General features: G+C 52.5%; 1 protein-coding gene across 1 annotated transcript; it reads right to left on the bottom strand.

The window, feature by feature from the left end:
* Positions 1-4,845: 4,845 nt before the first annotated feature.
* LOC114204263 (carboxylesterase 3-like) lies at positions 4,846-16,557 on the bottom strand. The gene is made up of 13 exons (XM_028097417.2): positions 16,339-16,557; positions 15,053-15,257; positions 14,811-14,949; positions 14,512-14,645; positions 13,852-14,005; positions 13,644-13,748; positions 13,036-13,137; positions 12,535-12,672; positions 7,677-7,757; positions 6,454-6,601; positions 5,657-5,806; positions 5,440-5,518; positions 4,846-5,336 (listed from the first exon to the last, which is right to left on the bottom strand). The coding sequence occupies exons 1-13, from the start codon at positions 16,418-16,420 to the stop codon at positions 5,150-5,152; spliced, it is 1,704 nt and encodes a 567-aa protein (XP_027953218.2). The 5' UTR covers positions 16,421-16,557; the 3' UTR covers positions 4,846-5,149.
* Positions 16,558-18,648: the final 2,091 nt, after the last annotated feature.

Below are 18,648 nucleotides of genomic sequence, written 5' to 3'. Positions count from 1 at the left end.
TGCATATATCTAAAGCCCAACAGTGGACCAAATGGGGCCTTGGTATTCTCTCAAAAACAGAGCATGCTGGGTGACTCAGGAGAGGACTCATCCAGTCCCATATATGAGAATGTCCACTCTGGCCCAGCCAAGACTCTTTCCAAGCATCTTTATTGTTGCCACTGCCATCGTTATCATTATTCCTATTGTATAGGTAAGGAAACTGAGACCCAGAAGGGAGAAATGACTTGGCCCAGGCCTCACAGGAAGTGTGACTTGCATTCCCACAAAGGAAGGTGGCTTACTGTCAGTAGAAAAGAGCAGAAGAAGGATGGGACCTTTGTTCATGCTGTTCCCTCTGTGTGGAATGCCATTCCCTGCATTGTCAACCAGGTGAACTCCTGGCTATCCTCCAAAACTCAGCTCATCCCCTTCTGGGTGTCTTTCTGATATGCTACACCCCTATAGGATACAGCCAGATTCCAGCAGTTTCTTGCATGAGACCAACCTGCCCAGACTTCGTGCATAGACAGGGAACCGAAATCCCTGAGAGGGAAGGACCTGCCTGAACTCATGGAGAGACTCAGCCCAGAGACTGGCTCCCAAGGATTACCCTGGCTGCCTGCAGGTGAGCTCACCTCATGCCCTGGAGGTGGCCTGGGACTGGGGTTGCAGGGTGGGAAGCTCTGACCTGAGCCTGCTGTCACTGGATGTCTCGTCCAATTAGGAGACAATTGAGGAATTCCCACTGCCCACCTGTATTTTTCAGGTGGCCCTAACATAGTGCAGTCCCACCCCTGACTTCAAAGGTCCTAGGATACCTTCAGGATACCTTCAGGCCCTCTTGCTGCTGCCTGCAATGCTGTCCCTTTCCCAGAACTCTGGCCATGGCATTTCTGGTGCCACTCCCCAGGCCCAGCCTGAGACCCAGGTGTGCCTCCAGCTGGCCACATGGGGGCCAGGGTGCAGCCCCGCAGGAATGGGGTCCTGAGGACTGATATGTGGGTGAAGCTCTGGGAGGCTGGGAAGGGCCAGGAGCCTCCCTCCAGTTTTGGGTCGTGGGTCACAGAGAGCCTGACAGGGGCTTGCTCAGTCACACTGGGCAGATTCCTCCCAGCCCTTGAGGTGGTGACTTTAGGCAGCACCCACCCCAGGGGGTGGTCCTAACAGAGACTGGACTCCTGGGGGCTCACCCTGGCTCTGCCTCATACCTTGCCTGCCACATAGAGGTCCCCTCAGGAGGCGGGGGCCAGGCAGGGGTGATAGGACTCTGACCACCCACCCACCCACTCAACTTTGCTGCTCTGAGGCCCCTGTGGTGCTTCTAAGTCTGCTTGGAGGGCTGCCTGGTCTCCTAAGAGGCCTGGGGGCCCAATTCCCCCTCACTGCTTATCTCATCCAAGGCGAGTGATGGCCTGGCTCAGAGTCTTCACTTGCTTGGGGCTCTGAATGGTGTTGGGGTATGATGGGACCTGGAGACGAGGGAGAAAGATGGCCTGGATGCTGACCCTCCATGGTGGGGGTAGGCTCGACACCTCAAGCCCTTTACCCTGCCAGCTTCACTATACCTGGAGGCCGAGTCAGCGGCAGGTGAGGCCTGGAGTCTGGTCAGGGGGAGGCCTGTGCACGCGGACCAGCCATAGCATCTGGAGTGCAGGCCCGAGGATGGAGGGGGCTTGTGTGGCATCCGACCAAGAGCAGCTCTGGACCCTGTCATCTCTCTTACCACAGTCTGAAGCTGTTACCCTGCAAGACCCCCTCCCTCTGGCCATCCCTTGCTGGCCTTGCCGCCCATTAGAACCCCAGTCCCTCCACCTACATCAGCCTCTGAGATCTCTCAACTCCAGCAAAGTGCGTTCTAGACATGAAGGCACGTTCTGGAGGGGGAAGGACAACTCGGAGGCCAGTGGATTTAGCTATGAGTCCGGCTCTGTCATCTCTGTGTGTGTGGCCTCAGGCAAGGCACCCTCCCCTCTGATCCTCTGATTCTCAGTGTCCTCATCTGTAGGATGGAGGTCCACTCAGGACCCTGACAGACCATTCAGGACCCCAGAGGACTGTCCAGACGCCTGAGGGAGACGATGGATGTGAGTAAGCCTGACACAGAGGCGAGCTTAGCAAGTGTCCTCGTGGTGATGCCTGGCCAGCTGGCTGCCTTGTGCCCTGAGCCTGGTCGAAACTGTAGTCAAGGGGGCCATCTGATTCAAAGGACAGTACGGTTGTGGAGCCTGTGTCCGTATCTAGGCCAGAGAGCATTTACTGAGCCCTTGCTGTGTGTCAGGCACCATGCTAGGCACTTTACAGCTAATTATCATTCAGAGCTCACAGCAGATCTATGAAAGGGGACATGATCATTGTCCCCATTTCATAGATGGAAAAATTAAGAAACAAAGAAGTTAAATAATTTACACAAAGATACACACTCAGTAAATTGCAGAACTGAACTGGAACCCTATTAGGGTGTGTGACTATGAGTGTGTGGGACTGGCCACGTGGGTGAGTAACTAAGTTTGGTGCTGGGTATACACATGCACGTCTGTGTCTACTGGAGCGGCTGCTGGTACCTCGTCCAGGTGGCTGGGCCCAGATGTGCGCATCTGACCCCACGGTCACCCCTGGTGCACACACACGCTGCTCACATGGACCTTCCTGTGACCCCGCACAGGGAGGCTCCCTGGGCCCACCAGCCCTTCCCTGCAGGACCTGGCCTGTCTGAGTTTGTGGGTTCCCCCTGGCTTGCTCCCCTCAGCTCTGTGTAGCTGCTGGATCCTTAGGGTAGGGCCATCAGTCAGTCACAGATGACCTGGCAGGCCGGGGAGGGGTGTTCCACGATCGATGGCCCAGGGAAGAGACCAAAAAGACAGGAGGACTGAAATCCCAGCAGCGCACCCACCTTGTATGAGCGCTCCCCCTGAGTGACTGGGGTGGGGCCGGGCCATCCCCCTCCCTCCCTGTGTGGAAAAAACTCTAGAAGCTGGGGTTGGGGGCATGAGAGGGAGGGAAAGATGGCAGTGGGACAGGGTCTGAGGCCCACGCTCCAGAGCCCTCTGGCGATGGTGGCCCCAAAGCTGGTGATGGTTCCCCCCACCCCATGGCTCCCAGGTTTGGTGCACCCTCAGGCCTGGAGGAAGAGGCCTCTCTACATCCAGCATGGTCAGATCTGGGCCCTTGATTCCCAGCCTGGGCTTGCTTGCCTCCAGGCAGCCCCTGGGGAGTCTTCTTTCCCCTCACCTCTCTGTCCATCAGTCAGCAGGTCTACCGTCTACTCTAAATCTAGAGCCAACCAGTGCCTTTCTACCTCGCTGGAAGCCACGCTGGTCCCCTCCCTGCTCTCCCTGTCCCCACTCTCACCACTACCCCAACCAGTTCATGTCCCCTGCTGGTTAAAACCTTCCCAAGGCCCTCCATTACCCTCAAGCACACACCCGCATTGCAACCCAAAACGCCCCTCAGAGTCTGGTCTTTGCTGACCTCTCCAGCCTTTAGAACTGTTTCCTCAGTACATTTCAACCTCCAGGCCTTTGTGTCTGCCGTTCCCTCTGCCAGGAACACCCTTTCCTGCTGCTCCCCATTCCTCGAGTCCGCTGCTCTGGCCAGCACCCTGGAGTAATCTCTGCTTGTCCTTCAGGTCTCAGCTTAGATGTCCTTCCTTCCTTCCCATGACCCCCAGGTCAGGGCTGGCCTATGCCTCTGTGTACCTACAGTCCTCTGTGTCCCCAATGGCATGTGGTGACTGGGGCTTGTTTACTCGTCAGGCTCTCCACTCGCTTCTGGGGACAAACTTCCCTGCTGACGAGAAGGGGAAGGGAACGGGAGGCCTTCAATGCCAGGTGAAGAACATGGACTTGCCCTAAGGGTGGCAAGGAATCACATGGAACTTTTGAGCAGGGGAGTGGCATGACTCAGGGCCCATTTGGCTTTATGTCTTTCCTTCCTGCCCAAAATGGACTTCCCTGAATAGCACTGGTGCCAACTGCAAGTGCTTTTCATGTAACTCTCAGCAGCCAGGAACTTAGTCTGCCTGAGGAAGGGTATTTGTGGGATTGGACCTGTAGGATGAGAGAGTGGGGGCAGGGAAAGTCCTTGTGATATGGATTAGAATCCAGATGTTTCGAGGGAATGGGACAATGATCCTCAAAAATAGAAATGTTTGCCCCCCCCAAAAAAAACCCTCTGGTTCCTTTTCACCTGTTGTAGCCTGAGTGGGTAGGCCTCTTCTTTTCTCTGTGACAAAAGCCTGACTGATGCACTAGTCCAGACACCCTCCCCCAACTGTTCTTCTGTGCCCTGAAAGGTACTGTGGGAGCTGTGCTGAGCTCCCCTAGAAGTTGGTCTCCCCAAGCTGGGAGGGGAGGGAGGAGCCCAGCCAGGCCATAAAGTGTTGAAGCACTAGGGCTGGGAAACTCACATCTCATGCTAAGAGTCAGGGCTCTGGCCTAGCTGGATTCTGTTTTGTCTTGTGCAGGAGACAGGTGTGGGCAGCATGGAGAAAGCGACCTCCCTCAGCCTGAGTCAGGCTTTGGGGGTGATTACTGCTTGGGAGGCTACGATCTGTTCTAGGCTGGATCCCCTGAGGTCTCAGGACTCCCCTCTACTCCAGGACTGCCTTGTCCATCCACCCTCCTGGCTAAGGAAGACATCTGTGCCAGACTGAGCATAGGTTTGGTGGCTGAAGAGCCTGGGTTCATGTGCAGCAGCCGTGGTTCCCCGGCTCTCTGTCTGTCACTCACTCATCAAACATCCCTGACTCCGGATCCTGCCCAACCCTTGTGTGGGAGGCGCAGAGTGGGGTCAGGCTGACTGCCACTCTCAGAGAGGTGAAAGAGACACAGACAAAGACGGTGCTAGCCTGCAGTGGGCTATGCTGTAATGGACACAGACTCAGGCCCAGAGAAGGCAGGGAAGGTTTCTTGGAGGAGGGGGGTCCCCTGGGGAGCTTGAAGAATGAGCTGGGACTGCCCATGAAGCAAGGGAGAAAGGCATTTCAGGAAGAGGGAGGAGTTTGTACAAAGGCCCCTGCAGAAGGAAGCAGGTGGCATTTCAACAGAGCACAATGCCATTCATAGAGGGGCTGGTTCCTTAAGGGACATGTCTATACATCAGCTTGGTTTAAGTTAAAGTTTCTTAGCAGCGGGAGAAAGAAGCTGCTTTGCTGGGACTCTGATCCTCCTCAGAGCTCCTCCTGAGCCTTTCGCATCTGCTGCCACTGGCCGATCTTGGCCGGAAGCCTCTCTGCCCAGAACTGCATTTGGGCTTCTCTCAGCTTCTGGCCAATTCGTGGTGTCAGGCTGATTTCCAGGTATTGCTCCAACTGGTTGAAGGGGGGCCACGGAGGCAGCCCCTCACCATTGGGGTCCCTGGGTGGGAGGAATGAATGAAGGCTGAGGCCTCCCGTGTTGTCCCCTGGGGGAAGATCTGAGTCATCGAGGCCCAAAGCCACATGTGCTGCTTGTCACTCACCCTGTCCGGGCAAACTGGGTCCACTGAGCCATCATGGTGAGACTCAGCTGCTTCTCCTCGTCTGTAGCTTCTGGAAAGGCTAGGGAAGGAACAGTCAGGTGGGTCGTGGAGAGAACCCAAGGGTTCCTTGCACTGACTGGAGACATGTGTGCCTACAAGCCCCAGCTTAGCCCGTTGAAGCCTGCAGCCCAAGGATCGCCTGTCTATGTGTCCTCACCCAGCAGGGAGTTCTCGTCCGTAAGGAAAGGACCCCCGAACATGAAGGCTATCTCAGCCCCATGGTCAGCCTTCACCCACTCCGGCTTGATCTTCGTGAAAGAACTGGGTCGATGCTGGAACTCATAGAAAAAGATGGGGACTCCAGAATCTGTGGAAAGAGGGCTGCCTCAGGGTTAGGTATCGTCAGCCTGATCGGGTCCTGCCTTTGGCAGGCCCGGCTGGTAGTAACACCAATCCCAGTAATGATACTGATGATGACAATGTCATTATCAGCAAGCATTTCCTGAGCACTTGCTGGCTGCCACACACCATTCCACGTGCTTTCTGTGTCACCACTCATTTCACCCTCCTGACAACAGACGAATTAGAGTCTGTTACTGTTGCCATTTTACAAATGAGGAAACTGAGGTACAGAGGGGATAGGCATCTTGCTCAAGGTCACAAAGATAGGAGCTTGGAGTTGTTTGAGGGCTATGTCAGGGACTAGCCACCAGGCTTGGAGGAAGCAAGACTTTTCTCCCAGGAGAAGTGCTGAATGTGGGAAAAATCACTCATGAGTCAAATGAATCCCTGAGAATTGGTGATGAGCCCGGCTGGGTGACCTTTGATGAGTCACTGCACCTCTCTGAGCCTTGGTTTACTCGCCCGCAGAGTGACCTGCCAGAGTCCCATCTGCATCCCAGAGAGGAAGCGGGGAATGGAGGCAGCGGCAGGGTGTGGGCCATGTCACCTGTGATAACCCAGCTCCTGGTCCAAAATGGAAAGGGTGGGGCAGGTGACCAGGGATAGACTCACCTCGGAGGTTTCTAGAGAAATTCAAGGAGGGTAAGATAATGGTGATGTCAGCCAGAATGTCCTGGAAGGCGTTGCGTTTGGCTTCTGTGTCGGAACTGCTGCCTAGGTATTCATCTATGATGCTGGGCATCACCTCAGGGGGCACATCCTGGGGCAGGAGGCCAGACTCAGTCCCACTCAGGTTCCGGAAGTCCCAGGAGACCCTCCCAAGAAGCCCCACACCCACCAGCATGGCCTCTTTCATATCCCAAGACTCATGTGCCCAGAAACCCTCCCTCCCTTGGGGGTTCTAGATAGTGTCTGGGCAGGATCAGGTCAGATCTGGAGCCAGAATGCCAGCTCTGCGATTGCTGCTTGGCTGTGTGATCTCAGCTAGGTTGCTGAGCCTCCCTGAAAATTAGTTCCTGCCTGGCAGGGTTGTTTGGCAGCCTACGTGAAGTTCCTAGCTAAGGATTCTGGTCTTGAGGGATTGCCCGGTTGAAGTTAACCAGGAAGTTAGTGAAAGAACAGATCATGGGGGCTCCCCCAGAGCTCCAGAGAACAGTAATGAGGTTGTATGAATGGGGAGAGCTCTGGGGGTTCCAAAGTAGGGAGCGAAATATGCCTAGATCGAGCACCCTCTGAATACTAACTCCCAGTAGACTTTTCAAATACAGCACCCAGTTTCCTTGGGTGGGAAGTATATCCTCATTTACAGATGAAGAAATGGGCTCAACAGCTAACTGTGGACAAGTGACCAGGGTTGGGTTTGGACTTCGGGTCCAACTGGCTCCACATCTGACAGGATGATCTTAACAGCTGAAGCTCTGGGATCACACAGACCTGGCAGAAGCTCTGCCTCTGCCCTTTACTTATCATGAGACCTGGAACCTTGGTTTCCTCATCTGTAAAATGGAGATAATGAAAATTTCTATTTCACAGGGTTATAATGAGGTTTGAAGGAGATGAATGCCTGTCCTAGGGCTCAGCACAGTCTCTGGCACATAGTATGGGCTCATTAGGGGGCAGTCTATGATGACAATGATGATGATGATCTTTCTTTGAGAACCACACCGACTCATGTGCAAGAGGATTTCTAGGTGGAACTAAAAGTCAGCAGTTGAACCAATGGGTTTGGCAGTGTGGGGGTAGCTGTGGGGGATGGAGGGTGAGGGGAGAGGAGGGTGCCCTAGTATTCTGCATAGGATACCCACCGGACTACCACTTCCTCCCTTTTGACTCACCATACTGGCCAAGTAGGGTTTCACCATGGCCAATATATCCTCCGTGCTCATCTGTTGCATCTTATCCAGGAAACCCCAGCCCTGTGGGGACATCAAGGTCCTCTCGTAACAGCCTTATCATCGCCACCCCTCACGTGCAACCACGAGCAGACAAGTGTTCATGGCCCGGTGAACAGAGCCAAATGTGACCAGGTGCTGTAGGAGGGCCCACAGGGGAAGTTAAAATGCTGTCTTTAAAATGAAATGTTGTCGGAGCGCCTGGGTGGCTCAGTTGGTTAAGTGTCTGCCTTTGGCTCAGGTCATGATCCCGGGGTCCTGGGATCGAGCCCCACATCGGGCTCCCTGTTCAATGGGAAGCCTGCTTCTCCCTCTACCACTCCCCCTGCTTGTGTTCCCTCTCTTGCTGTGTCTCTCTCTGTCAAATAAATAAATAAAATCTTTTTAAAAAATAAATAAGATAAAATGAAATGTTGTCTTTATATGTTACAGTTTTAAGGGCATAGTGTCTGGGTTCAAATCCCAGCTCTGCCACTTCCTAGGTGCATGACCTGGGCCTATTACTTAAATTCTCTGTGTCTCAGTTTCTTAATCTGTGAAACAGAAATGACAATAACCTGCCTCATAGGATTATGAAGACTGAAGTAGCAAATACAAGGACCCTGACATTCAGTAAACACTGTGGAAACATTAGCTATTGAAGTTAGTTTCATGGCTACAAGGCTCTTTGTTAATCTTTGTGAAAACAGGAACAGAAAACCCACAGATGAGTAAACTCAACGAGTGTATACCTAAAGGGGGATGTTAATTGCACTGAAAAGTAAAGGACTAAACTAAAGGCCACAGTAGCGAAAGGTGCAAATGTCTTAAAAATGATGGTCTACAAGAACAATAGACCAAAATCAGTTGTGTTTCTACACACCGGCAACGAACATCTGAAGATCATGTGCAGAAAACAATTTCATTTACAATAGCATCAGAAACAAAATACTTAAGAACCTACTTCATTAACAAAGTGCAAGATTTGTACATTAAAAACTCAAAAACATAATTGAGGGAAATTACAGAGGACCTATGTAAATGGAGAGACATCCTATGTTCGTGGGTGAAAGACTTCATCTTGTTAAGATGGCCATACTTCCTAAACTTATCTATAGATTCAGCGTGATCCCTATCCAAATCTCAGCCACTTTTTTTTTTTTTTGGCAGAAGTTGACAAGCTGATCAGAATTCATTTGGAAATGCAAGGGGCTCAGAATAACCAGAACAATTGTTAGGGACTGATTTGTATGTCCACAAAAGGGTGTGTACAGTCATGACCCCCAGGACTGCAGAATGTGACTTTATTTAGAGATAGGGCCTTTAGAGAGGTAGTCAAGATGATTACAAAGGTAATCATTAGGGTGGGCCCTAGTCCAATATGACTAGTGTCCTTGTCAAAAGGGACAATTCGGACACAGAGATGGATGGTACAGAAGGAAGACAATGTAAAGACAGAGGGAGAATGCCCTCCATAAACCAAGGAATGCCTGAAGCTGCCAGAAACTAGAGAAGAGGCATGGATTCTCACAGTACTCAGAAGGAACCAGTCCGGCTAACACCTTGATTTCAGATTTCTAGCCTCTAAAACTGTGAGGCAATTGATTTCTGTTGTTTAAGCCCCGCCCCCCGCCTTGTAGTCCTTTGTTATGACAACCCTAGCAAAGTAATGCAGCAATCTTGAAAAAGAAGAACAAAGTTGAAGGACTTATACTTCCCCATTTCAAAACTTACTACAAAACTGTAGTAATCAGGATAGTGTGGTATTGGCATAAGGACAGACATATAAATTAATGGAATAGAAGTGAGAGTCCAGAAATACATTTATGGTCAATGATTTTCAGTAAGGGCACCAAAACAATTCAATAAGGGAAGAAAGGTTTTTTAAACAAATGATTCAGGAACAGCTGGATAACCACATGCAAAAGAATCCCTAACTTAAACCATATACAGAATTAACTTCAAATGAATCAGACCTAAATATAAGAGCTAAAACTATAAAATTCTTTGGACAAAACATAGAGGTAAATCTGGATGACTTTGGATTAAGCAATCACTTCTTAGCTATTACTCCAAAAGCACAAGCAACAAAATAGAAAATAAATCAGACGTCATCAAAATGAAAGTGTTTTATTTATTTATTTATTTTTTAAGATTTTATTTATTTACTTGAGAGAGAGAGAGAATGAGAGATAGAGAGCACGAGAGAGAAGAGGGTCAGAGGGAGAAGCAGACTCCCCGCTGAGCAGGGAGCCCGATGCGGGACTCGATCCCGGGACTCCAGGATCATGACCTGAGCCGAAGGCAGTCGCTTAACCAACTGAGCCACCCAGGTGCCCGAAAGTGTTTTTTCTTAAAGATTTTATTTGTTTATTTATTTGAGAGAGAGAGAGAGAGCACGAGAGGGGGGAGGGTCAGAGGGAGAAGCAGACTCCCTGCTGAACAGGGAGCCCGATGCGGGACTAGATCCTGGGACTCCAGGATCATGTCCTGAGAGCCACCTAGGCAACCCAAAATGAAAGTTTTTTGTGTTGTAAAGGATACCATAACAAAGTGAAAAGACAACCCACGGAATGGCAAAAAAGATTTGCAAATCTTATATCTGATAAGGGATTTGTATCTAGAATATATGAAAAACTCTTACAATTCAACAATAAAAAGACAATGCAATTTTAAAATGGGCAAAAGATTTTAAAAGACATTTCTCCAAAGAAGATATAAAAATGGCCAATAATCACACAAAAAGATGCTCAACATCTTAAGTCATTAGGGAAGTGCAGATCAAAACCACAATGAGATAACACTTCACATCCACTCGGATGACTATAATCAAAATGAGAGCTAATGAGTGTTGGCGAGGATATGGAGTAATTGAAATCCTCATACATTGCTGGTGGGAATGTGAAATGGTGCAGCCACTTTGGAAAACAGGCAGTTCCTCAAATAATTAAACAGAGTTACTATAGGACCCAGCAATTCCGCTCCTAGGTATATAACCAAGAGAAATTAAAACATATACTTGTACATGAATGTTCATAGTAGGATTACCCATAATATCCAAAGAGGTAGAAACAACCCAAATATCTATGAACTGATGAATGGATAAACAAATTGTACCATACCCATACAAGGCACTATTCAGTCATAAAAAAGAAGGAAGTACTGATATATGCTCCAACATGGATGAACCTTGGAAACATCCTATTAGATGAAAGAGGTCAGACAAAAGAACCCCACATATTGTAGGATTCTATTTATTTGAAATGTCTAGGAGGTACCTGCCTGGCTCAGTTGGTGGAGCATGTGACTCTTGATCTCGGGGTTGTGAGTCTGAGCCTCACTTCGGGTGTAGAGATTGCTTGAAATGTCTAGAACAGGCAAATCCACAGATTTGACAAAAAGTACATTAGTGGTTGCCAGGGGCTGGGGGGAGGCGGGATGGGAAGTGACTGCTAACAGGTACGGGCTGCGTTTTAGGGTGATGCAAATGTTCTGGAATAAGATAGTGGTGATGGTTGCACAACTTTGTGGATATACTGAAACCCACCGAATTATACACTTTTTAAAAGGGTAAGTTTTATGGTATGTAAATTACATCTCAATAAAGTTGATATTTTAAAAATTATGGTCTGCAAATGCCGGTAAAGTTGTAATAAAACCTGTAGACTCAAGTTGCTGGCTGCAGTTTAAATCGGTGTAGCAATTTCACAAAGTGCTGTGCTAGTGGCAATGCATAAGAGATGGAGAGGTCTCCATAAGATGTATGGATTACTTTCCATAGCTAAAGCTTCCACCATGGACATTTAGTAAACATCTAGTTGGCTGAGAAATGTACAGTTGTGCCCATATGGATGACAGGGGGAGTAAAGAGAATGCCTGCACCAGCGAGGAGGTGAGCAGCCCCCTGAGCCTCCCAATTCCTGAGAAACATCCTTGGCTACAAGGTCCCAGGCACAGCATTCTGCACCAGGCAGGCTTGCCCGGGTCTTGGGAGCCAGCCAGGTTGGCTCTTTCTCACCGTTCAATTCATGGCTCTAAGTTGACAGTGCGGGGCTAAGAGCACGGTTTCCCCTTAACGCTCTTCTGCCATTACACACACACACACACACACACACACACACACACACACACACACACTGCATACACACACCTGGCCTGGAAACTTCTACAAGCTTTGTCCTTGAGTGTCAAGATTGCATGAGCCTGTCATCCAGCAAAAACCCAAATGTCCTTCCTGGAGAGCAATTCCAAAGGAAGAAATCAAAGGACAAAAGCTATGGACGTGCAGAGTGCCCTATTAGCTTCGGTCGTAAAAACTAGAAAGTACCCAAGTGTGGAAATTAAGACCCTCCCTTTGTGGAAGGTTTTGCAGTCATTAAAGTCAATCACCGTGAGGATGAGTAGAAGGAGAATGATAGGAAAGATGCTCAGAAGGAAAGCACGATGTTAACGCTTTGTGCGGGGAGTTCTGTGCACCTGGAAGGGACTGGAAGGCACTTGGGCCATGATGGTTAGGCTTTCAGGCACAGAGTCATACTAACCAGTCTCATAGAGTTTGATGTATAAACCAGACACCAAGGCAAGAATATGCTGCGAATCAGTACTGCCCAGAAGGCTACTTTGTGCAAAAGCATGGTCTCCAAGCTTTTGCTTTGGGAAAATTAAGCTGGGTAACCTTAAGCAAGTCCCATAAACCTCTCTGAGCTTTACTTTTTCACCTATCAAATGGGGGTGTCAGCTCATAGGTTGCGGTGTGATGTTGGGGTGGCAGAGGATTGGCTAGGGCAGGGCCTTAAAAACACAAGAGCCAGAGGACACTCACCCTGGGGATGAGCCAGCCAAACTCGTGATTGTTGACACCCACAAGGAAGGGCACAGAGTGGAAGTGCCTGTCCCTCAAGAGTTCCTTGGGGCTCTTGGGAAAGAAGGTGCCATCAACGGTGTAGGAAGCCGTAGTGTTCTGCGGGAGAAAGCAAGGCACGGGTCTTCCCAGTAAGGCCCATGCCTTAAAAGATGGCATCCGGGGGTCCCCCGGCTGCGTCCCTGGGTGGCTGAGCCTTAGAGGGGATAGAGGTCACCAGGGTTGGAGGACCAGGAGAAATAGGGAGACCAGGCAATGGATAATTCCAAGCAGACCTCTTTCCTAGAAGAGCTGGCCCTGCATTCATGCTCCCAGGCCTGCTTGGGCCCTCCATCCCTTCCCCTCAGGGGTGGCTGCCCCAACGCTCACCCCAGACTGCTGATTGCTTCTCTGCTCCCACAGGAGCTGGACGGACCCCTCTGCGCCATTGCCTGCCACCGCCCCCCCGAGAGGTAGGCATACCAACTTCACGTTAAGGATCTGCTCTTTGTTTGCCGTCTGCCGAAGGCACTGCAACATCTCAGCCGAAGAGGCAGAGCTGCAGCCCAGGGAGTCCGCGAAGCTCTGGGGACAGACGAGAGCCTTGCCTCTCCCTCACCCATCAACCCCCACCTTCTAGCCCTCTGCCTCCCATACACAACGGGCATCTCTGTGGGAAAGACAGGGCAGTGATGTCAGAGGTGGGGCCTCGGGACTGGCCAGAGACCTGCCACCAACCCTGAGAAGGCTTCTTTGCCCACCAGCTTGGGTGGTCCCCAGGCACCCCGTGTGTCCCCCATTACATCATGCTGTCATTATTGAGAACAGTGTCATTATCTAGTTAACCACATTCCCAGAGCCAGCGGGCTCAGTCAAGTTTCGCAGAGTGAGTTAAGGAAATGAGACAGGGTTCAGAGAGGAGGGATTCCACACGGCCAGTGCGGCAGGGAGGGGACGACAGGGGCTGCCGAGGGCTGAGTCAGGCCGGGGAGTCAGCTCCCTACTGGTGACACCCCTCTGGGACTTCAGGGCAAGCAAAGGGTGAGCTGTGGCTGGCGCATGTGGGGTGAGAGAGGCAAAGAAATGCAGACCTGAGCCAGGACCCTTGGGTTAGAATCCATTAACGTTGGCATGGTGACGATCCCACTCTGAGCTGTGGCCCTGTGGAAGAGCCCTGCAGCCAGCGGGGACAGGACCTGGGTGCAGTGTGGAGGACAGGGGGCTGTCAGGGGACGGCAGAAATGCTGGGCGGTCTGGGGCCACGGGAGATACTCCGGCCAGCCTGCTGTGGTGACTCACCAGGGCAGAGACGATGCAGGCGCCAGCCGAAGCGCCTAAGATGGTGACAGAGTTGAGGTCACCTCCAAAGGGGGAGATGTTCCCCTGCACCCAGTTCAAAGCAGCCACCACATCTAGGAAGCCCCAGTTGCCAGGCGCATGCTCATCCCCAGTGCTAGGGGGCAGCGGGGAGGCAGTGGTTAGAGGAGGCGGCCTGGCTTTTCCTCCGCCTTTGCAGATTTGCTCCGAACCAGCCGCCAGGACGGCAGACCCTTCCCCTTTCCCCAAGTCTGGCCTGGCTATGAGGCATGCTTTGTAGCCCCCTGCCCAGCATGTGGTGTGGGTGTGCCTAGCTGGGGGTCAGCCAGAGCTTAGTGCTCCTTGCCCCCACCCCTTACTGGGATCCAGGCCCCAGACCAGCAGTCAACACTTCCTGTTCAAAGGACGAAGTTCTCTGTATGATTCTGGCTCCGGGAGAGCCCCTTCCCCAGAGGGGAGCGATGGGGAGCCTCCTCCTCTGCCCCGACGGCATGCGGGAAGGGTCCTTTGGTCTCCAGCCACCCTGCTTGCCTGAGAAATCTGCATTCAAGCTCTGGACCCCTACCCTAGTTCCCCAATTGCCCTCACAAGCTGACTTCTCCCCAGTGCCAGCAAAGCCCTCCCCCAGGCTGGCCACCTCACCTGAGGAAGCCAAGAAACCCCAGGCGGTACTGGACGGTGACCACTACCACATCCCCGTAGGCAGCGAGGGCTGACCCGTCTTGGGAGGTGGCAGCACCCGCCACCAGAGCGCCTCCATGGATCCACACCATGACCTGCCGAGAGGCCATGGGGCAGTGACCCCCAGCTACTGGGACACCAGCTGCCCTCCCATCAACCCAGGGTATTCTTGGGACCCCTGAGGCAGTATGAGAACGGGGTGGGAAGGGGACAGGCCAGGTGGAGCCGGATGTGCAGACAGGGCCCTCGGAGGTGCACACCGGCCGCCTGGCCCCTGCAGTGGCCTCAGCGGGGCTGTAGATGTTGAGGATCAGGCAGTCCTCTGAAACGGGGAAGAGCCGGTGCTTTCCATTCAACACAAATCTGCTGTTGTCCATTCTCTCCAGATCCTGCAGGCACCTGTGGCCAGGGATGCGCCCAAGGGCCAAGGGGTCAGCCCCCCAGCCCCGCCATCTAGATTCCTGCAACCTACCGGCTTGTCCACCTCCAAGGGGTTACTCACATCGCAGGGGCATTGCTGGCATCCCGCACACCCTCCCAGGACTGCGCTGGGCGTGCGGCTGAGAATCGGCCAGGCCCCAGAGGTGCCTGGGCGAACGGGAGGCCCAGGAAGACATTCACCAGGCGGTCTGTGCCCTTCACGGCCACCTGCCGGCCTCGCACACGGCCCAGGGGGGTGTCCACTTCAGGCTGTGTGACCCCAGGCCCTGCGGGCAGGACAGATGGCCAGCGAATGAGTTTGCAGCCTCCACAGGTGATGGTGGGGGCCGGGCAAATGGACTCACTACACATTGTTTCTTGGAGCACCTACTCTGTGAGCCCTGTTCTGAGTACTTTGCACACAGCACTGTGACTAACCTTCCCAGCAAGCCTGGGAGATGGGCCCTATGATGACCCCCCACTTTCTCTTCCCCCCTTGCAGGTCTGCCACTCTCCTCTAGGCCAAACCAATCCCCCGAGGGCGAACTAGGTTCTCCTGGGACCCACAGACCTGCTGTGGGGCTTTGGGCCTTGGGCTAGCCATTCACCCTCAGATTTCTCATCTGCTAAGTTAAATGTAATAACCATGTCTTTTCGTTTTCTTTATTTTGACACCTTGCAGACTCTGGAGGGACTGCGGGTTCCAGGGCTGGCCAATTCTTAGAGATAGTAAACAACTCACTGAAAGGTGTCTTTCAGATGAGAACCAACCCATCCAGAGCCCGTGCCCCCAGCCACCTCCTCTGGGCTTCTCAGAGTCCCCACCACTAACCACCTGCCCTAATCACCCCAGCGGCCAGATACCAGATAATGAGGGACCGGCCCATGCCCCAGAGCCCACCGAGAACATTGGAATTAGCCAATCCAGAGCCTGCTTAGCCCCCTGGCCGCTTCCTTCTGCAAACAATAAAGGCTCTTGCCCACGGGTTTTCCCTCTCCTCCTCTGCCTCCTGACTGACCCATGCTTCCCTGCATGCTGCTCGTTTCTCGGACCTGGGAGGAAGCCTTTCGTGACCCTCCCTTCTGTGTCTGTGTCTTGCTGATTAATCAAATCCTGGGTGCCCTGAAAACATAAGGACAATCATGTCCCCTGGCAGGCCTGCCCTGGAGACCACACGCGACCGCAGTTGCAGAGCCCCAGCCCGGAGAGGATGCACACAATCCCTGGCATTTCTTGGAACTGAGGGCTTCTTCCCTGAGCAGGCTGCCCACCACTCCCCGTCCCTGCCTCCCTCTGGCCCCCTCCACCCAAGTCCTCCCAGCAACCCTGAAGCTCCCACCTCTGCAGGCTAAGCTGGCACGTCTTACCAGGGGCTGAAGCAGGGAATGCCAGGAGCAGACAGGGCACCCACAGCAGGACCCTGGACCCACTTCTTACCACTGTCCCCATGCTCCTCACAACTAACCGGGGGCAGAAGTGGTGGAAGGTATAAGAAGGCCCTGCCCTTTGGCACAACCAATCTCTAAAGGGTTATGTTATAAAAACCTCAGTGGCCCTGCCCATCTGGCTGGTGGCCAGCCCTAAGACCCAGTACCCAGGTGGGGGAAGGAGGGCTCAGAGAGTGCACTGCAGGGGCGTGGGTGATGCGGTATTTCGTGAGGGGCGGGGGGCAGGGGCGGGCAGGCAGGGGGGAAGAGAAAGAGTCTGGGCTTTGTAGCTCTGCAGCCCTGGGCTCAAATTCCAGCTCTCCTGGTTCAGTGAACTCCACCAGACCGTGTGCGCTCATTACAAGAGACACACACCACTGATCTGAGGGACTGGTGGCCAGTGACTGGGCTGCAGTTCCGAGGGAGCCCATGGCTCGGGGCAGAGCTGGTGTCCAGTCCTGCAGGCCAAGGGGGTGCCTGAGCCCTGATGTTGGATGGAGGGAACTGAAGGTGATGCTCTTTGTTGTTGTTGTTGTTTTTAAATTGAGATTAAATTTATATAACGTACAATTAACTATTTTAAAGTATATAATTCGGTGGCACTTAAGCGTATTTGCAATTTTGTGCAATTACCACATCTCTGTAGTTACAAAACTCTTTCATTGCCTCAGCAAAATATCCCACACCTGTTCAATAATCGCTCCCATTGTTACACGCCCGCATCCCCTGATAACCTGATAACCATTCGTCTGCTTTCTGCCTCCCCGGATTTTACCTACTCAGGATGTAGCACATAATAATAACCAGCCAGACACAAAGGTCACACCCTTTGTGTCTGGCTTCCTTCACTTCGCATAATGTTTCTGAGGTTCATTCAAGTTGTAGCACATATCAGTCCTTCAGTCCCACTTTATGGCCGAATAATAATATTTCACTGTATGGCTATATCACAATTTGTTTTTCCATTCATTTAATGATGGGCATTTGGGTGGTTTCTACCTTTTGATTATTCTGAGTAATACTGCTACGGACACCCGTGCACAAGTTTCTGTGAGTTCCTATGTTTTCATTTCTCTTGGCTACATACACTTAGGAACGGCCTTGTGGTCACCTGGTAATTCTGTGTTTAATGTCTTGAAGGACTGGCAAGCTCTTTTCCATCGTGGCTGGCTGATACTCTTTTTTTAAAACTTTATTTGACAGAGAGAGACACAGCGAGAGGGGGAACACAAGCAGGGGGAGTGGGAGAGGGAGAAGCAGGCTTCCTGCCGAGCAGGGAGCCCGATGCGGGGCTCGATCCCAGGACCCTGGGATCATGACCTGAGCCGAAGGCAGACGCTTAACGACTGAGCCACCCAGGCGCCCTGGCTGATACTCCTGTAAAGCCTCAGGGCCTTGGGCCTAGGCGGCCCTGCCATGGGGCCCCAGGACTGAGGATGCCCAGGGTGTATTCTGGGCGTGATTTTCTCATGTTGGCCCCCTCTCTCTTGAGACTCCTCAAGTGACAGGGCAGAAGCAGGGCACTGCCCTCAAGAAGCCGTCGGGCTCCTGGCAGGAGGATCTGAGGTCTACGGGTAGAGAGAGTGGAGGAAGAGGAGCAGGAAGCTTCTTAGTCACAACTCAAATCCTACTCCGAATCCCAGGATGACGTGATTTAAGGGCCAGACCTCCTGCATTCAAATCCGGGCCCTGCCGAGCACTAGCTGTGTGATTTTGTACCCAGAGCCCTGGGTCCGGTTTTGCCGTCTGGGAAACGGTGATGATTCTAGGAAGCACCACACAGGGTCTGCGGTTACATGTGTGAAAACACAGGACACGGAACCAGAGCCACTGGAAGCCTGTTCTTGCCTCGGGCCAGGCGTCTGTCAGGGTGTCTGTCTATCTGGGACAGCCTCTACCCCAAATAAATGCAGGACTCACCTCTGGGCCTCAGTGTCGGGAGCATGGCTGGCCGGGAGTTGGGATGGTTGGGGGGGATGTGTGGGGAGTGTGGGGCACTGGCAAATATTTACCGATTCGAACAGAAGTGCTGGCTCCGTGAGGAGCTGGGTGAGGGTCATGCCTAGACAAGATGCCAGATTCTCTCCTGGGGTTCCAGCTGGCACTCAGAGCTGGAGAGGCCCAGGGTCAAACTTCTCTCTGTGGAAAATAACCAGTGCACCTTCCCGGATTGTCTCTGGCAGCCTCCCAGGTGGGGCCCATCCCTCTCCCTGCACCTTGATCCATACGTACATGCAGGAGAGCAGGAGC

Source organism: Eumetopias jubatus, unplaced genomic scaffold (genome assembly GCF_037043125.1).
Source record: "Eumetopias jubatus isolate StellerSeaLion01/CBP00866 unplaced genomic scaffold, mEumJub1_p1.0 scaffold_10, whole genome shotgun sequence".
NCBI lineage: Eukaryota > Metazoa > Chordata > Mammalia > Carnivora > Otariidae > Eumetopias > Eumetopias jubatus.
This window is presented reverse-complemented; position numbering and strand designations above follow the sequence as displayed.